Below are 17,919 nucleotides of genomic sequence, written 5' to 3'. Positions count from 1 at the left end.
CGCATTCTTGAGGCACCTTTGGATATCGCTGTCTGTCAGAACAATAGTCATAATCCAGGTACATCTTCCTTGCGTTTATGTACAGTTTCTTCTCTTTAGAGCTTAGCTGTTTGCGATTCCACCAGAATGAAGGATCAGTGCATTTATCTATTCCCATGAAGTCAGTTTTACACCCTTCAATCTTTGATGCCTGGAACTTAGCAACGTAAGTCATCTGCTTTGGGTCAATAACCGATCCGTTTTTTACACTTCCCATTAGGAACATTGTCTGCACCGATGGGTAGTAAACATTTGGATTCTTCCTGTATACCCTGATTGGTGTATCGTCGACATAAAACCTGAAAATGTGGAAATGCTTTTTCTTTTTTACTGATGTCAATCAATGGATTAGGGGATGATCTGACAAAAGTGTTATAGGATACAGATACTCACACAAGTTGATTTGGGTTCCAAAGTAAACTGTAGGAATGGTAATCTTTGGTTGGATCAAACCAGAGACGGAACCTTTGATCCTTTCCTCCTACACCGTACAGATACATATTCGTATTCAGCAAATACGGTGACCCATTCCTTCCCAATATCTGGAAACAGAGCTCGTCATGGCGGCTTGAACGAGAGATTAACTGCCATATAGCAGTAAACATATTTCAAGAAGCTATTCAGGTACGTAATCTCATCATCTTTATTTCAGACAAACAAAGGTTAATGTGATTCACGTACGTAGAAGGAAGTAATGACTCCCGTAGACTTGGTTTGGGGTGCTTTGATTCTTACGTTGAAGTATCCTGATCCGTATATTAATTGGGATTCAAACCCGGATCCTGAAAGGAACATGAGAACAATCATCATCATCGTCTTGACACACAGGTTCATCACACATAGAGACAAAGAAAGAAAGAGATATAACAGAAACCAGAGTTATGATCGAGGGTGAGGTGGAGTTCAGAGGTTTTATTAATAACCAAAGCTTGATGTCCCCATGTCAGGTAGTAGTTGTTTGCCCATGTCACGAACCCGCCACCAGTCTCTTCACCTCGAGCTGTGGCTAAAACCACCAGAACCATCATCAGTAGAATCTTCTGATTAGATCCTCTCATCTTGCTCTCTCTCTCTCTCTAACTTTACTTAATCACACTAGAACACGACACTCTTGGGCTATGTTATATAGGCATAGAGCAGCCACGTACGTTACGTTCTTGTTTTTTTTCCTCTAACCAAAGTAGTCTTTATCCATTGCATCATCATATAATCCCATTGAATTAATTATATGCTTTTTAATAAATTTTGAGTTTAGCTAAGAAAGCTTCCTATACAAAGTAAAAACTTTTGGATTGGGGAACGTATTTGATGCCAAAAAAAAAAAAAGGATAAGGGTGTGTATTCAATCCTATATCTCAAGTGATATGAGTTTTAGTGATATTTTTAATGTAATTTTCCATTTAACTAAGAAAAATTAAATTTTTGATTGAAATCACTTACATTGGGTTTTAATGGTCATGCTGGTTATATAAATGATGTGTTTGAAATCCTAATTACTAATTGTCACTAATCAAATTTAAATTCCATTTTCCATTTCATTCATATTTCTTTTTAATAATATATAAAACTTTTTACTGCATTTTCTTTTTTTTCTTTCTTTCTTTTTGGCCTTCGTTCTAATCCGTTTATCACGAGAAATCCGTGTTTGTTTGTTGCAGTAGTCTCAGGGAAAAAACGACTCGTAGTGTGAAAGCCGTTATGGTGACAATTGTTAAAGCTGTGATATATGTATAACGTGATCACCACCGTACCACTTACCACCAGTCATAGATTCTCCGACCTAATGGCTATAATATATTGAAATTTTTTTGGATCATGTCATTGTCAATTTCACTTAACTAACGAAATAAAAGGAGGTTTGTCGCTTTTGGTTTAGAAATGGATGGTGACTATAGTCTCTTATATATAGGTTGGATTGACTCATTAATTAGGTGAACTCTAACTTGTTAAGCTTTTCATATTTTTGCTCAGTTGTGGTTAATGCGGAAAGAGAAATAAGAGAACACCAAAAAGTTGCAACCAAAGCAACAGCTAATTTGACAACATGTCAATACAACAATTACGTGTCTAGATGATCCTATATTCCAACCTTCGTTAACATTATGAAAATTGTATTTTCAGAGTAGTATTTTGAAAGATTTAAATCTGATACGAGTAGATGTTGACAAAAGAGAATCTGACTTAAGACAGATAATACTTTGTGTTTGTTAACAACTCTATGTTTGGTTTATTTTTATAAAAAGGACAATTCTCATAAACCACTAAATTGTATTTTTTTTTTTCCAAAAATACAATTTCTAGTTTTTTGTTTACCCAAAAATACTATTAAAGCTGAACTAAAGTTTTAATAGTTAAAACTAATCTTTGAATCTTAAATATTAAACTCTAACTCAAAATACATACCTTCAATAAAAAATTATGACCCCAAAAAAAATAAAAATTCATACTCTTAAAAATCTTTTTTTTCTTATTGTGGTATTTTTTTGAAAAAAAATTTGTCGCCGGTTGTTACAAGAAATAAACCATAAATCTCTATATATATTCGTTTATCATAAGAAACAAAATCATCATTTCTCAACTTAAGTATCATCTCACTTTTCATCTCTAGCAGTCCAAGCTAAACAAAATACCATAGCAACGTTCTGTACCAGTGAGCAATTATTTGATTTCATGGTTTTAGGAACCAGAGATGTTAAGAATGCACAAAATAGCTATGAATAATAACATGGATTCTTGAAAGGTATAGAAGTAAGTACCACTTTTGTTAAAAATACAAATATATAAATCTATTCTCATGGTTTTTTCTTAGTTAAAAATACAATGAGTGATTTGAGTTTAATTGAGTTTTATATGATTTTGATAGTTTTTTTGTGATTTAAAAAAGATTGTATGATTTATGTAAAATCCTTTCAAAATTTATTTAAAACCACGAGATTGGAATATATGTATTTATAAGTAAAAAAATCATCTAAAATCTTTCGGAACCTTAAAAATAATCAAAATTAAAATCTAAATTCTCCAAACATTTTGTAGTACTAAATTAGATTTTCAAATTACTACTTTTTTTCACAAATGTTTTATTTATGATATAAAGCTAAGTGAAACAAGCTCATATTACAAGCAAAAACTAAAGCCAATACTACAAACAAACCAAAATAAATAAGTTTTAAAACAAGCTAAACAGAAAAGCCCACAAGCCCAAATAAGAAAACCCTTCCTTAAAGACTGAAAGAGAAGCAGCGAGTCACATACACGTGGCAAAGGAGAAACAGGATAGATGACACGTGAGAAGTCGAAGAAGTTGGAGTCTCCGATCACCGACATCGGAAAGTATCGCCGGCAAACTTCAATTTCCGCCGAAAACACCGAGAAGCTACCCACAGAAAAAGGCGAGTTCCAATTTGCTGAGAATATGACTCCACCTAAAACAAAACTTCTTAATCTTCTTCTTCAATCAATAGGTTTTCAATCTTCAAGAAATAGATCTGCACCATAAACTTTTAAACCCAAGGATCTGCAACTAAATGAGAAGAAAGTTATCCAAATTAATAACAACTCATGATTTGCAGAGATTATTCAAACCCAAACAAAAACACATCAACGAAAAAACAGAAAAACCTAAATCAAAACCATCCACCATCGCTGAAGGAGCCAACAGTATTGGAAGAGAGCCGACCATTGGTGTGAACGACACCACCGATGCCGGAAACATTGCCGGCCGAAGATGCTAATGAAGCCATCTATGCCAGAAGCAAAGCCAGCCGAAGATGCTAACAAAGCCATCTATGCCGGAAGCAAAGCCAGCCTACACCGCTAAGAGAGCCGGTGCAACTAGACGAGAAGCCCGTTTCAAACGGGACATAAGTGACCGAAAAAGACCGGTTAAACATGAACGGAAAAGTTTTCTTTCTCTCTAAAAGATGAAAGAGAGAGAAGAGAGAGAGAAAACTGATGATTTTACGTTTTAATCATATTTTCAAATTACTATTTTTATAATATTACTACATTAGGACTCGCTCGTGCGGATTTTAAATTGTCAAATAAAAATAAATAAAATGATATATTAATTTTTTGATATAAAGAAAAACTACTTTTCGGAAATAAATATTTATAAATATTTTTAGTTAGGGAAAAATCATATTCCCGTAGATGAAAATTTTTTTCTTTAATTTTACATTAACACACTAATTTATAGTTTTATATTTTAAATTTATTATATAAATTATTAAAATAATCTAAAATTAAATTATCACCAACTAAAAGTTTTGCCAAACATTCATAAAGTTTTGCCAAACATTCAAAATAAATATCATTACTGCCAAATTTCAAAAACATTCCACAACTTAACCATATAATATTTTACATGTAAACAACTCGTCAAAACGTCATCTTATTAATATCCATTAACTTTAAGTTTTATCACAAAGAATGTATTCATACACCAAAAAGTATATTATTGTTAAAATATACTCTTTATCACGACCTATACAGTGTGTCTATGAACAAATTGAACCAATTTTATGTCCCTTTGCTTTCACTTTGACATAGTTCCTTTAACAACTAAAATTGTTTTGTATCATAGTTTCTTTAACCATTAAAATTGTTTACTCACAAAAAAACTTTTCGGAAGTAAATATTTATAAATATTTTTAATTAGGGAAAAATCTTATTCCCGTAGATGAAATTTTTTATCTTTAATTTTACATTAACACACTAATTTATAGTTTTATATTTTAAATTTATTATATAAATTATTAAAATAATCTTAAATTAAATTATCAGCAACCAAACGTTTTGCCAAACATTCATAAAGTTTTGCCAAACATTCAAAATGAATATCATTATTGCCAAATTTCGAAAACATTTCACAACTTATTCATATAATATTTTACATGTAAACAACTCGTCAAAATGTCATCTTATTAACATCCATTAACTCTAAGTTTTACCACAAAGAATGTGTTCATACACCAAAAAATATATTATTGTTAAAGTATACTCTTTATCACCACCTATACAATGTGTGTCTGAACAAATTGAACCAATTTTATGTCCATTTACTTTCACTTTGACATAGTTCCTTTAGTTTAAATTGTCAAATAAAAATAAATAAAACGATATATTAATGTTTTGCTATAAATAAAAATTAATTTTCAAAGTAAATATATAGAAATATTTTTAGTTAGGGAAAAAATCATATTCCCGTAGATGAAATTTGTTTTTTCTTTAATTTTACATTAATACACTAATTTATACTTTTATATTTTAAATTTATTATATAAAATTAAATTATCATCAACCAAAAGTTTTGCCAAACATTCATAAAGTTTTGCCAAACATTCAAAATAAATATCATTACTGCCAAATTTCAAAAACATTCCACAACTTAACCATATAATATTTTACATGTAAACAACTCGTCAAAACGTCATCTTATTAATATCCATTAACTCTAAGTTTTATCACAAAGAATGTGTTCATACACCAAAAAGTATATTATTGTTAAAGTATACTCTTTATCACGACCTATACAGTGTGTCTATGAACAAATTGAACCAATTTTATGTCCCTTTGCTTTCACTTTGACATAGTTCCTTTAACCACTAAAATTGTTTTGTATCATAGTTTCTTTAACCATTAAAATTGTTTACTCACAAAAAAAACTTAGAAAAAGTATCTCCACCATTGGAATGAGTTTATAACTAACCCAATAATAATTGAGAAATTGAAAAAAAAAGTTTATTTGACATAATAAAAATTACAAAATTGAAAATTTTAAGCACAATGACATATGAGACTTGGATAATTCATAGATATAAATAAAACCTAAAAATACTACAACATAAAAAATATTTTTTCAAAAATAATTTTTTTCGATATTACATAACCTTAACTTAAAAAAAAATATTACAAAACTTTATTTTAAATCATCACAGATTTCTAATTTGATAATCAAATTGAAGTAAATAATTTAAATCTAAAAATACTACATTAAAAAGTAAAAAATATTAAGAAGAGGAATATAATCAAATAGTAATCGTTCAAATCCTTTACTGAAAACAAAATTTGAATAAAAACATATAAATTTTTAATTTACATCATCACCGATTTATAATTGATAATGAAATTAAAGAAAATAATATAATATTTTAAGTTAAATCATGATACATGTTACAAACGTTTATACTGTGTTGTAATCTCATATATAATATTTATAAGAATATATAACATAAAAATAGAATATAGTTCTGATCATGTTAAGGAGTAACTTCAAAAAGAAGTTTTGTATAAATGTGTTGTTATTACGTTGAGAACATATTTTTGAAAACAAAAAATTATAATTTATATGATGAAATTGTTAGATTTCCTTTTCTAAACTTTTTGACACGTGTAAACTCTTACCGATAGACTTGGCACTTGTTTCAATCATGTTAATAACTAAATTGAAACCAACATTTATATATGTCTTACTTATTATATAAATACAAAAAAAAATATAGCAGAGTTAGTTTAATAATAATAAATTAGTTCAATTTTTTATGTATAAATAGTTATTTATTGTTACTTATGTATAGATTTTCTTTTATGATAGGTTTAGAAATTTTAATAAGACATATGTTCAACTTACTTGCGGTGAAAGGTAAATTTTTCCTTTTTGCTTTTAGATTAGTTGTTTTTTTTTTTTGGTAAATACTTTTTTAACTTTTTTTTCTAGCGATTGAATTAGACATGAATCAAAATCTAAGATTATTAATTTGACACATGTCGCGATCATGTTAAGCAGTAATCTGTACACATGTAAAAATCTTAGATATACAATTAAAATGTGTTATGATATTGTTGATGAGTAACTTTGACATCAAACTTTATATAATAAGATCTCCTTATAATTATTTAAAAACACTGCTTAATTTTTTGTAATTTTTTGATAATTATCTTTTTACATTAATAATATTTTTAAAACAAATTTTTTTGGTTTTTGTCATAATCTTAAATTCCTTATTAAATATTGACTTTTATACATGTCAAAATCTCAAACTAATAACTTGACACGTGTCAAAATCATGGTAATGGCTAACTTTTAAAACCCAACTTTATATGATAAGATATTTTATAATACTTTTAAAATTTATGATTAAATAAATAAAATTTGTTAATTTTACATAAAACAGTAAAATGTTAGTTTGAATACACTTTATTAGGCTGGGCATTTGGGTGTTCGGGTCGGGTTCAGGTTCGGATAATTCGGGTTCGGATTTTTCGGGTTTACTAATATAGGATCCGAACAGGTGTTTATATAATTTCGGGTCGGGTTCAAGTTCGGTTCCTATCGGATTCGGGTTATTTGGGTATTGACTTTAATAAACTTGTAATGTATCCAAAATATATTCGGTTATGGATAGTACCTACTCGAACATATCCAAAAAACGTACCTACAAAAACCTGAAATGTATCCACAAAACCCGAATGGCGTGTACCCGACCCGAAAGACCGGAGAATTATTTGCCCACGCCTACACCTTATAGTAGGAATTCCTGTTTAGAAAATCATATAGCGTCAAAATTATATAATTGTAAGTGTCATCATTTTCCTCATTAGTCATTACTTTTTTTTTTTGACAACCTTATTAGTCATTACTATAAACTATAAAGTATAAACTAGTAGTAAAAAAAAAAAAACGGTCGTCTCTTCCAAGCGACTGAAAGGCGATCGAAGACAAACTAACAATCTACCAGTTTTTGGCCGGCGTCGGTCACCTTCGTCTCTAGTTTTACTTTTCTTTTTTTTTGCAAGTTTCTGGTTTTCATAGTATCACAGATTTCATATCTATGCTCTTTGCCATATTGTGACGGTGGTGATTTATGCCTATCTTCTGGTGATTCAAGATCTGGGCTTTCACTTGCTTCTACTTTATTCTCCGATTTCGATAGCCTATCATCTTAACTTGCCGTTAGATTGGTCAAATTCATACGATCGATGCCCTTTGTCTCATGTAATACCGATTCATTCGAATCGGGGTGGTTGTCCCTATCTAGGGTTTGTTTCCGGTGGTATTCCTCACCGGTGTTATCTCCGGTTCTCAACCGATGATTCTTCTCTGCACCATTTGTATGGAGATATCACTTGGGTTTTTGATCCCGGAATCAACAAATTAACCATCTCGCTTGAAGGAACTGGTCCACGCAGGCTTTGTATTGGCCTTCGACTTTCGACGCCATGGTCTAATGATGATGTTCTCTCTATTCATCGGTCAAAACGTTTAGGTTTTATGAACAGAGAAACCATGTTCACAAACCGGCAAAGACGCGTACAACGCTTCAAAAGACATGATCTAGGAGCTTTTCAAGCAACATATCAGTGTATTGATTTAATAAAAGTGATGCAAAAAGCATTTAGGAGTTTCATCTACAAGATGTTAGCCTTTTACGAATACACAAATAGAGAACTTAACAGATTTCATCTGTTACCTGTAAAGCTTCCATTAAGAAAGTAGAGTTACTTCCACTTCTTGGTCGAAATTGTGTTCAATTTCTTTTATTTGTTTTAATGGTTGTTTTTGAATTGTTAATGTATCATGTATTTTGTAACATATTTATAATAATATATTTGTTTGCCGTTAAAAAAAAAAAAAAAACTGAACCGGAGTAGTTGTGTTCAGACCGGATGGATCAATCTGAATTGTGTAAATTATTGAAGACACGAAGTCAACGGAACACAAAACTCCAAAGTACATAAAAATCAAAATGTCAAATTAAAACCAGCCCAGCCAGCACCAAAAACGACGAACCTCTCCTCCTCTTGAAACCCTAATTTCGATACCAAATCCGATCTAAGAAGAAAACCATGGATGCCATTGATTCAGCAATCGATCCTCTCAGAGATTTCGCCAAGAGCAGTATTCGTCTCGTCCAGCGCTGTCACAAACCCGATCGCAAAGGTACGCCCAATTTTAAGATTTTTTTTGATTGGATCTGGAGATTTAACATTTCTTTAATTTCTGTGATTTGATTTGATTTGATTTGATTGATTCTCAGAATTCACGAAAGTTGCTGTGCGTACTGCGATTGGATTCGTGGTGATGGGATTCGTTGGCTTCTTCGTCAAGCTCGTCTTCATCCCAATCAACAACATCATCGTTGGATCTTCTTAGGATACTTACCTTTTACCAGGTTTTTTTTTACTTCTATCTTCTATCTTCTTAGTGCTTACTGCTTAGTAATAGTCATTGATTCAATTGTTGTGCGACTTGTGTCCATTGCTTTAAGGATCATTGACTAACCACATTTCTTGGCTTTTTATGATGCTCATGGATTTGTCAATGATATTAGTAGATGATAGAAGTTGATGTTATAGAGGAGATATTAGTAGACTTATGGAATTTAGGATGAATTTTAGCTAGATCTTGGCTTTATTGCTTCAAAAAGATTAGAGCTTTGCTGATCTGCTATTGCCACGCTTCTGTCCACTTGTATCTTAGTTAAGCCCTCTATCTTCTGTCACACTTGAGAGTTTTGTTTGTTCTTGAATCCTTTCTCTGTGTGCTGTCATGGAGTTTCTGTTGTTACCTCTTTGCTTATTATAATTTCGGGTTGTTTTCATGCAAGAACTTCTGAAATAAACACTCATTTGTAAAACTCTGAAATCCCTTACAGACAATGCACCGAGGAGTAGGACAAGATGATCGACATTGTCAGCCTCAGTGGGAAGCTCTATGCCCTGCTATGTTTTTGTAGCCAAATTTTTATGTTCTTATTATACGATTTCACTCATCTTTTTGCTCTCTTATTCCAAGTTTTGATCATTTTTATGTATGCAAAAATTATTTTCGCCATCAAGGAGTATCTTTTTAAAAATCTCAAATTTCAAATTGGGAACTCAAAGTCATCATCATCATCCGAACTGTTTTTTTTTTGTCCCAATTCTTAGAACCAACTTGCAGCTTAGGTTCAAAACTCACAATCAAGACAACCACAACTTGTATTCATTCTCTTAACCAACCAAAAAGAAAAAAGATAAATTTTGAGAAATTTCTCACCACAAAACCTACATTTAGGATTTTACTCTTTTAGTATATTCAAAGGCTCAATCACAAATACAATAAAGGAAGGACTAGATTCCCATATCTATATAAATATAGAGACAAAAATCAAATCCTGAGGGCAATTTCGTAAATACATCACAAAGCCCTTAAACTCGCTACCCCCAAGTCTCATTTTAAAACCGATTCATCAGGTTCACACAAAATTCTCTGTCTCTCTCTCTCTGGCTTCGTCTTTCTCCTGAACCATGGCGGCGGCAACAACAACATCATCATCTTCGATCCCCTTCTCAGCAAAACCTTCCTCATCCAAATCACCATTACCAATCTCCAGGTTCACCCTCCCATTCTCCCTAAACCCAAACAAATCCTCCTCCTCCTCCCGCCGCCGCGGTATCAAATCAACCTCCCTCTCCATCTCCGCCGTCCTCAACACAACAACCAATGTCTCAACCACCACTCCTCCATCAAAACAAACCAAACCCGAAAAAAAAAAATTCGTCTCCCGATTTGCTCCAGATCAGCCACGCAAAGGCGCTGACATCCTCGTCGAAGCTTTAGAACGCCAAGGCGTAGAAACAGTCTTCGCTTACCCAGGAGGTGCATCAATGGAGATTCACCAAGCCTTAACTCGTTCCTCCTCGATCCGTAACGTCCTTCCACGTCACGAACAAGGTGGCGTGTTCGCAGCTGAAGGCTACGCTAGATCCACAGGTAAACCAGGTATCTGTATAGCAACCTCAGGTCCTGGAGCTACAAATCTCGTTAGCGGATTAGCCGATGCCTTGTTAGATAGTGTTCCTCTTGTAGCGATCACGGGTCAAGTCCCTCGTAGGATGATTGGTACTGATGCGTTTCAAGAAACTCCCATCGTTGAGGTGACGCGTTCGATTACTAAACATAACTATCTTGTGATGGATGTTGAAGATATTCCTAGGATTGTTGAGGAAGCTTTCTTTTTAGCTACCTCTGGTAGACCTGGACCTGTTTTGGTTGATGTTCCTAAAGATATACAGCAGCAGCTCGCGATTCCTAATTGGGAACAGTCTATGAGGTTACCTGGTTATATGTCTAGGATGCCTAAACCTCCGGAGGATTCTCATTTGGAGCAGATTGTTAGGTTGGTTTCTGAATCTAAGAAGCCTGTGTTGTATGTTGGTGGTGGTTGTTTGAATTCGAGTGAGGAGTTGGGTAGGTTTGTTGAACTTACGGGTATCCCTGTTGCGAGTACGTTGATGGGTCTTGGTGCTTATCCTTGTGATGACGAGTTGTCGTTGCATATGCTTGGCATGCACGGGACTGTGTATGCGAATTACTCTGTGGAGCATAGTGATTTGTTGTTGGCTTTTGGGGTGAGGTTTGATGATCGTGTCACGGGTAAGCTTGAGGCTTTTGCTAGTAGGGCGAAGATTGTTCACATTGATATTGACTCGGCTGAGATTGGGAAGAATAAGACTCCTCATGTGTCTGTGTGTGGAGATGTTAAGCTGGCTTTGCAAGGGATGAATAAGGTTCTTGAGAACCGAGCTGAGGAGCTTAAGCTTGATTTTGGAGTTTGGAGAAGTGAGTTGAACGAACAGAAACAAATGTTCCCTCTGAGCTTCAAGACTTTTGGGGAAGCTATTCCTCCTCAGTATGCGATTCAGGTTCTTGATGAGCTGACTGATGGGAGAGCCATTATAAGCACTGGTGTCGGGCAACATCAAATGTGGGCGGCGCAGTTTTACAAGTACAAAAAACCAAGGCAGTGGCTATCATCAGCAGGCCTTGGAGCTATGGGTTTTGGACTTCCCGCTGCTATTGGTGCGTCCGTTGCGAATCCTGATGCGATTGTAGTGGATATTGACGGAGATGGAAGCTTCATAATGAATGTGCAAGAGCTGGCCACAATCCGGGTGGAGAATCTCCCAGTGAAGATACTTATACTAAACAACCAGCATCCTGGCATGGTTATTCAATGGGAGGCTCGGTTCTACAAAGCTAACCGAGCTCACACATATCTTGGTAACCCGGCAGCGGAGGACGAGATATTCCCGAACATGCTGCAGTTTGCATCAGCTTGCGGTATTCCAGCGGCGAGGGTGACAAAGAAAGCAGAGCTCCGAGAAGCTATTCAGAAAATGCTGGATACCCCAGGACCATACTTGTTGGATGTGATATGTCCGCACCAAGAACATGTGTTGCCGATGATCCCAAGTGGCGGCACTTTCAATGATGTCATAACGGAAGGAGATGGCCGGACTAAATACTGAGAGATGAAACTCTGAACTGTTTACGGTCTTTGTATCCATATGGTAAAAACTTAGTTTGTGTTTTCGTAATTTGAGTTTTTTAGTTGTTGAACTGCTCTTTTTTGGTTACTTCAGACTACTACTGCTACTGTTGTGTTTGTTTTCCTTCATATATAAATAAATAATCCTGTTCGGTTTACTTGTTGTGAATGGCTCGGTTTGGTTATTGCGAATGGAGAACTGAGTAATTAAAATTGAAGATTTTTATCTCATACTTCTAATAAGCTTGTTTGAACATTACAATGTTTGAAAATTGAAAATGTAACTCCGTTCATGTCTCTCCAACCTATCAAGAAAAAGTAATTCTCAACTCTGTACTAATGACAATGCCTGAAAAGCTTAGGTCTTGAATGGACGTGGTTTTTCAAATGGCTTTTGGTATTAGATTTTTCAAAAATCTATTTTTTAACCATTCAAGATTTTATGAAAAATGATTTTCCAAAACAATAGAAAATCCAGATTCTTGAAGATTTTACTAATTTCTTAACAAAATCCAAAATCCCACTTCAATGAGTTTTTGAGATTTCCTCTACGTAATCATTTTTTTTTCTAATTTTTCATTTGTTTTTAAATTTATTTTGCAAAATCTAAAAATCAAAATCAAAATAAAAAAAACTAAAATCTATAATCTAGAAACTACCTAAAATCTCTCAAACATTCATGGCCTTAATAAAAACGTCGGCTAAAAAGAAAAAATAGAGAACTCTAATAAATTGATGTTTGAAAAATATACTTGAATTAGGTATTAGTTGATTTTTCTGATTTAGGATTCACGTGATCCAAAAAAGAAATTCAGAAGCACAAAATCAGACATTGGAAGTGGGAAAATAATCCAAAAGGTTTCATTTATTTATTATGTAGTGACAAAAGCTTTTTTTAGTTCAAACTAAAGTAATAATAAACTGAAAAGAAATTAGTATTAAAGTGGTATTTTAATAAAAAGAAAGAAAAATAATTGTTCTTTAAATTATATTAATTTCTTATTCCAGCATGAGGTTATGATGGCAGGATGTGGATTTTCTTTTTCCCCTTTTCTAGTCTTTAATTAATCTATTATTGTTGACAAAATTTATTAATTTATTATAGTTAAGGATTTAGTTATTTTAATTAAAAATTAACATCTCTAAAAAATAGAAAAATACTTAGGTTCACTTCCTCCTCTCTCAACCAATCAGAATATTTTATCTAATATTTCATTGAAAAAATAAATCATAATTAAATTAAAAAAAATTAAGGAAACATCTGTATACTTTTAATTAAGAAAAATTAAATATTGACTTGGTTTAGATTTTACAATTAAACGAGGTTATATATCGGTTTAAGTTTATAAATGAGAATTAGGATTTAGATTTTACAGTTAGAACAAAATTACATGTCGGTTTGAATTTACAAATGAGGTGGTTAGGGTTTAGATTTTACAATTAAAATAAAACTATATGTCGGTTTGGGTTTACAAATAAGGTGGTTAAGGTTTAGATTTGACAATTAGAACGAAATTATATGTCGGTTTGGGTTTACAAATGAAGTGGTTAGGGTTTAGATTTTACAGTTAGAACGAAATTATATGTCATTTTGGTTTACAAATGAGGTGGTTAGAGTTTAGATTTTACAATTAGAATAAAATTACATGTCGGTTTGAGTTTACAAATAAGGTGGTTAGAGTTTAGTTTTACAATTAGAACGAAATTATATATCGGTTTAGTTCATAAAAGAACGGTTTGAAATTTTTATTTTATAATGATATATATAAATTTTATTTCTTTACTTTATAAGCAAGTGAATAAAGAGGTTCACCCCCTAGTATTGTCCAAAAAAACACAAACTTCATAAAGCTAATTTCAATAGATCAAACTCTTTAACAACAACAACAAAAAAATCAATCAAAACTACATACTCATGATATGTACGAGGAAACAGGATGCAATTAATTTGATAGAGAAAAGTAGATCCAAAATAAATACTAATGGTACTTTCAACGTTACATACTTACATGTAAGATCAGGATCAACCTTTATATCCCATATCACGTTCACAAGAAGAAGAAAAAAAAAAAGCTATAATATAGCAACCACTCATATCATATTACTTATATAAATTGGTCAATCTTCAAATTTGTAATTGGTGAGTTGTTCAGAGAGTGAGACTCTTTCGCCTTTCTCAGACACTTAAAAGTAAGACTCTCACTTTCTCTCCTTTATTTTTTACTTTTGGCCCATTTATATAGAAAATAAAATCTCTTGACTTGTGATTTCTTTTTTTTGGTTTCTCACTTTTGCTTTCTATTTGTCAATTAGAGAAAAATAGTTTTAAAAACTATAGGTTATATAGAAGGGTGATTTGCAAAACTAGACACTTCTGTCTGTTTGGGCCATCTGTATAGTACTGTATAATACTATTGCTGATCTCAAATTATACACGCACATCAATGAAATTGTACTTCTATAAGATTTTTCTTTTTTGCAAACTATTGAAATATTTTGCTTTGTAATTTTATGGATCCAAGAGACTGTTTTTTGGTAATCGAGTTTTCAGGCTCTCATTCAAAAAATGTCATGCGAATATGGGAACGACAATCAGACATTGACAATCACCAAGAAACTCGATCATGAACTTTATAGTCTTTAAAACAAAACTATTTATCTCTCAAAATATTTTCCAAGATTACCATATATGTATATATATATCATAATAAATGCATTCAGTTACACTTTTACATATAATATTATATAGAAAATATTATGTTCTTATATAAACGACCATGTATATTTCATCTTGAATACAATATTAATCTTTTTCTTGTTTCTTAATGAATTATGTTGAATAAGCATAAATAAATAATAAGAATGCATCAAATCATATTCGGTTTCACTTGTGTGAAATTGCTAGCAAGGTAAATTATATCAAAATAAATATATATAATTGGTAAATATATGGGTCTTTAATGAATAATATATGTAAAATTAGATATAAGGTAGTGATGGATCACATGATGAGAGTAACTTCCATCATCCATTGTCCCCTCTTCCTTCCCTAACACTGTCTTTTCATTCCCTTCCATTCTAAGGGCATTGTCCCTTTCTCTTTTAAATCCAACCAAACTTGGCTTCTACTTCTTGTTTTATTTTCTCCCAATTATTAGAACTAGTTAATACTTCTATTTATGTGCAGCAATTAATAGCTAATCTATCATCAAAGATCTAATATTGTCTTTTCAAAAACATTACTTAATTAAGAATTACTGATATACAAGATTAATCTTGATTATATATTCCAATCCATGATGAAGAGACGACCTAATTGTTTATTTAACATAAGCTGAGATATATGATATGGAAAATGAACATTTGAAATAAGCTACAAATAATAATTTTCTCAGTGTACCTAGATTTCTAGAAGGTGGAAGTAGAGAGATGAACATGCATAATAATTATGAACATAAAGAGGTAATAAACATGCATAATAATGAAGCTAACTTGTGTAAGGACCACAAAATATATATACACACTGAAACTAAAAAAAATCTCTGTCACAAGGATATAAACTATAAAAGACAACACAAATTATTATTAAATAGTTTGTATTGTAGAAAAGAATTAGATTGAGGTTTATTTATATTTTAAGGAAAAAAAATCTAACAAGAGGGGACAAGCAAAGATCCATCCCACATGGGATTCAGAAAATATATAAATTTGTGAAAAAGCTGAACAAAGGAAAACAACACTTGGAAAATGATGGCTCTCTTTGATCTCTTTCTCTCTCACAACACCAATATGATTGATTCTATATAACTGATGATAATCATGTATGTATGTATATGTAGGTGCATGTATGTATGTATGTATGTACATACAACATATGTATGTAGAGATACGCTGATATAATACACATTAATATATATATATATATATGTATGTGTGTATATGTAAAAAAATTGAGTATAAAGACAAATGTGAAAAGACAAATGTTAAGGTTGTGTCACAATGGGCAAGATTGCTATGTGTCTTGATGTATCTTATCAGTTTCCATCTTCCAATTTCTTAGACACATCTCTTTCCTTCTGGTGAATTCAACATTGTGATTATACATTTCCATTTTTTTTGGTATGTACGTTGAGACACCACTCATAATATTCACTCACGTACGTATTTGTGACTTGTACATCAAATATCTATATATATATGTATGTATCTTTGTATACGCCTTCGATAATTTACTAAATTAATTGATTGATTGTTTTATACATATACATCTGCTTGGTTTCATAATATTCAAGAATTAAAGATGAAAGTAGTATATTTTTACAGGGCACGTAAATATTATAACTACGTACAACATGGAGATTATTTGGAATCACCAAAAGAATATTCAAAAAAGGCTTTACGGAGAAGAAGTAGTTCGTTGAACTAGATGATCTAAAACAATGAATCTAGATGTCTTTTACTATTAGTTTTTCTTCTTAAGAAAAAGTAGAATATATGAATATATAAATGATACATTAAGTCAAGAAATAGGCTTAAATTTGGACGATGAGATAGTAGTAGCTAGAGGTGATATGAGGAAACGAATTCGATCAACTTCAGCTAAGTTTCTGGTTTAAATTAATCTGTTTTTGAACCAAGATAATTAACTACATTCTTCTGTCTTTAGTTAGCAACTTAAATAGATAAAATCAGCATATCTTTAAGTTATCACTACAAGAAAACAAGCCTTTTGCGATGGAAGAATTCATAGTAAATCCCTCGCAAATAGGCAAAAACGACAAAATTGCGAGGAACACATTTCCCTCGTAAATCGCTTCTTGCAAATTGGTTAACGTCGCAAATCTCTCGCAAATTTTGCAAAGAAAAAAATGCTGTCGCAAAAACAACGCAAATTGCGAGGGACAATATCAATAGCAGATTCCTCGCAATTTGGTTCAAGCTAATCCCTCGCAACTTTGCGATGGATTTGCAACATTTATTTCCGCCGCAACAGCTGAGGTTTGAATTATGAATTATTCATTTTGTAATTATTATTATTTTTAATTATGCAAATTAATTATGATTCATTTCTAATTACGCAAACTAAAATTCATAATTACCCAAAAAAACTTTGAATTAAAACTGAAATTAAACTTGTAAATTACAAAATGTTGTTAAAATTACATAAACATAATAACATAAGTTCAAAACATAAATCAAACACAAGTACAAGTTCTCATATACAAACACATAAACATAAGCTGGTCTCGTGAAATTGAAGAACAAGAGACCCTAAGCTAGTCTCGTGATACCTCCTGCTCCGGTCTCAGGTCCGGTATCTCCTGCTCTTGTATCATTGGTGGCATCAGTCTCAGGTTGCACTGCTATCTTTGATTATAAGTCTTGGATTCATCTTTTTAATCACTAATAATAATGTAATTAGTCCTTAGGGTTTAGGGTTAAGAGTTAAGGGTTTAGGGATGTTATTTGCGAGGGAATTGCTATGTATTGAGTATTTTGCGATGGATTTGCGACGAATTTGCTATGGGTCTAGCAAATCAGTCGCAAATTTGTCGCAAATCTTGAATAT

At 32.1% G+C, this 17,919-nt stretch overlaps 3 protein-coding genes across 4 annotated transcripts in view; 2 read left to right on the top strand and 1 right to left on the bottom strand.

The window, feature by feature from the left end:
• LOC104791076 (probable xyloglucan endotransglucosylase/hydrolase protein 11) overlaps positions 1 to 1,198 on the bottom strand; it is a 3,206-nt gene extending 2,008 nt beyond the window's left edge. Inside the window, exons 1-4 of one of the 2 annotated variants that reach the window (XM_010516877.2) lie at positions 914 to 1,196; positions 721 to 821; positions 433 to 623; positions 17 to 338 (exon numbers count right to left, since the gene is read on the bottom strand). In XM_010516877.2, the coding sequence (XP_010515179.1) occupies positions 17 to 338; positions 433 to 623; positions 721 to 821; positions 914 to 1,097 (798 nt within the window). In that variant the 5' untranslated portion in view covers positions 1,098 to 1,196. Of the gene's footprint in view, positions 1 to 16; positions 339 to 432; positions 624 to 720; positions 822 to 913 lie in introns of both variants that reach the window. The other variant, XM_010516876.2, reaches the window with a different exon arrangement.
• LOC109133488 (protein transport protein Sec61 subunit gamma-3) lies at positions 8,759 to 9,893 on the top strand. The gene is made up of 3 exons (XM_019246745.1): positions 8,759 to 8,977; positions 9,075 to 9,209; positions 9,693 to 9,893. Exons 1-2 carry the CDS (start codon positions 8,884 to 8,886, stop codon positions 9,188 to 9,190), a joined length of 210 nt encoding a protein of 69 aa, XP_019102290.1. The 5' UTR covers positions 8,759 to 8,883; the 3' UTR covers positions 9,191 to 9,209; positions 9,693 to 9,893.
• Positions 10,254 to 12,508, top strand: LOC104791075 (acetolactate synthase, chloroplastic-like). The gene has a single exon (XM_010516875.2). The coding sequence runs from the start codon at positions 10,327 to 10,329 to the stop codon at positions 12,328 to 12,330; it is 2,004 nt and encodes a 667-aa protein (XP_010515177.1). The 5' UTR covers positions 10,254 to 10,326; the 3' UTR covers positions 12,331 to 12,508.

The sequence above is a fragment of the Camelina sativa genome, chromosome 6 (genome assembly GCF_000633955.1).
Source record: "Camelina sativa cultivar DH55 chromosome 6, Cs, whole genome shotgun sequence".
Lineage (NCBI taxonomy): Eukaryota > Viridiplantae > Streptophyta > Magnoliopsida > Brassicales > Brassicaceae > Camelina > Camelina sativa.
Note: the sequence above shows the minus strand (reverse complement) of the source record. Positions and strands in the feature narration are given on the sequence as shown.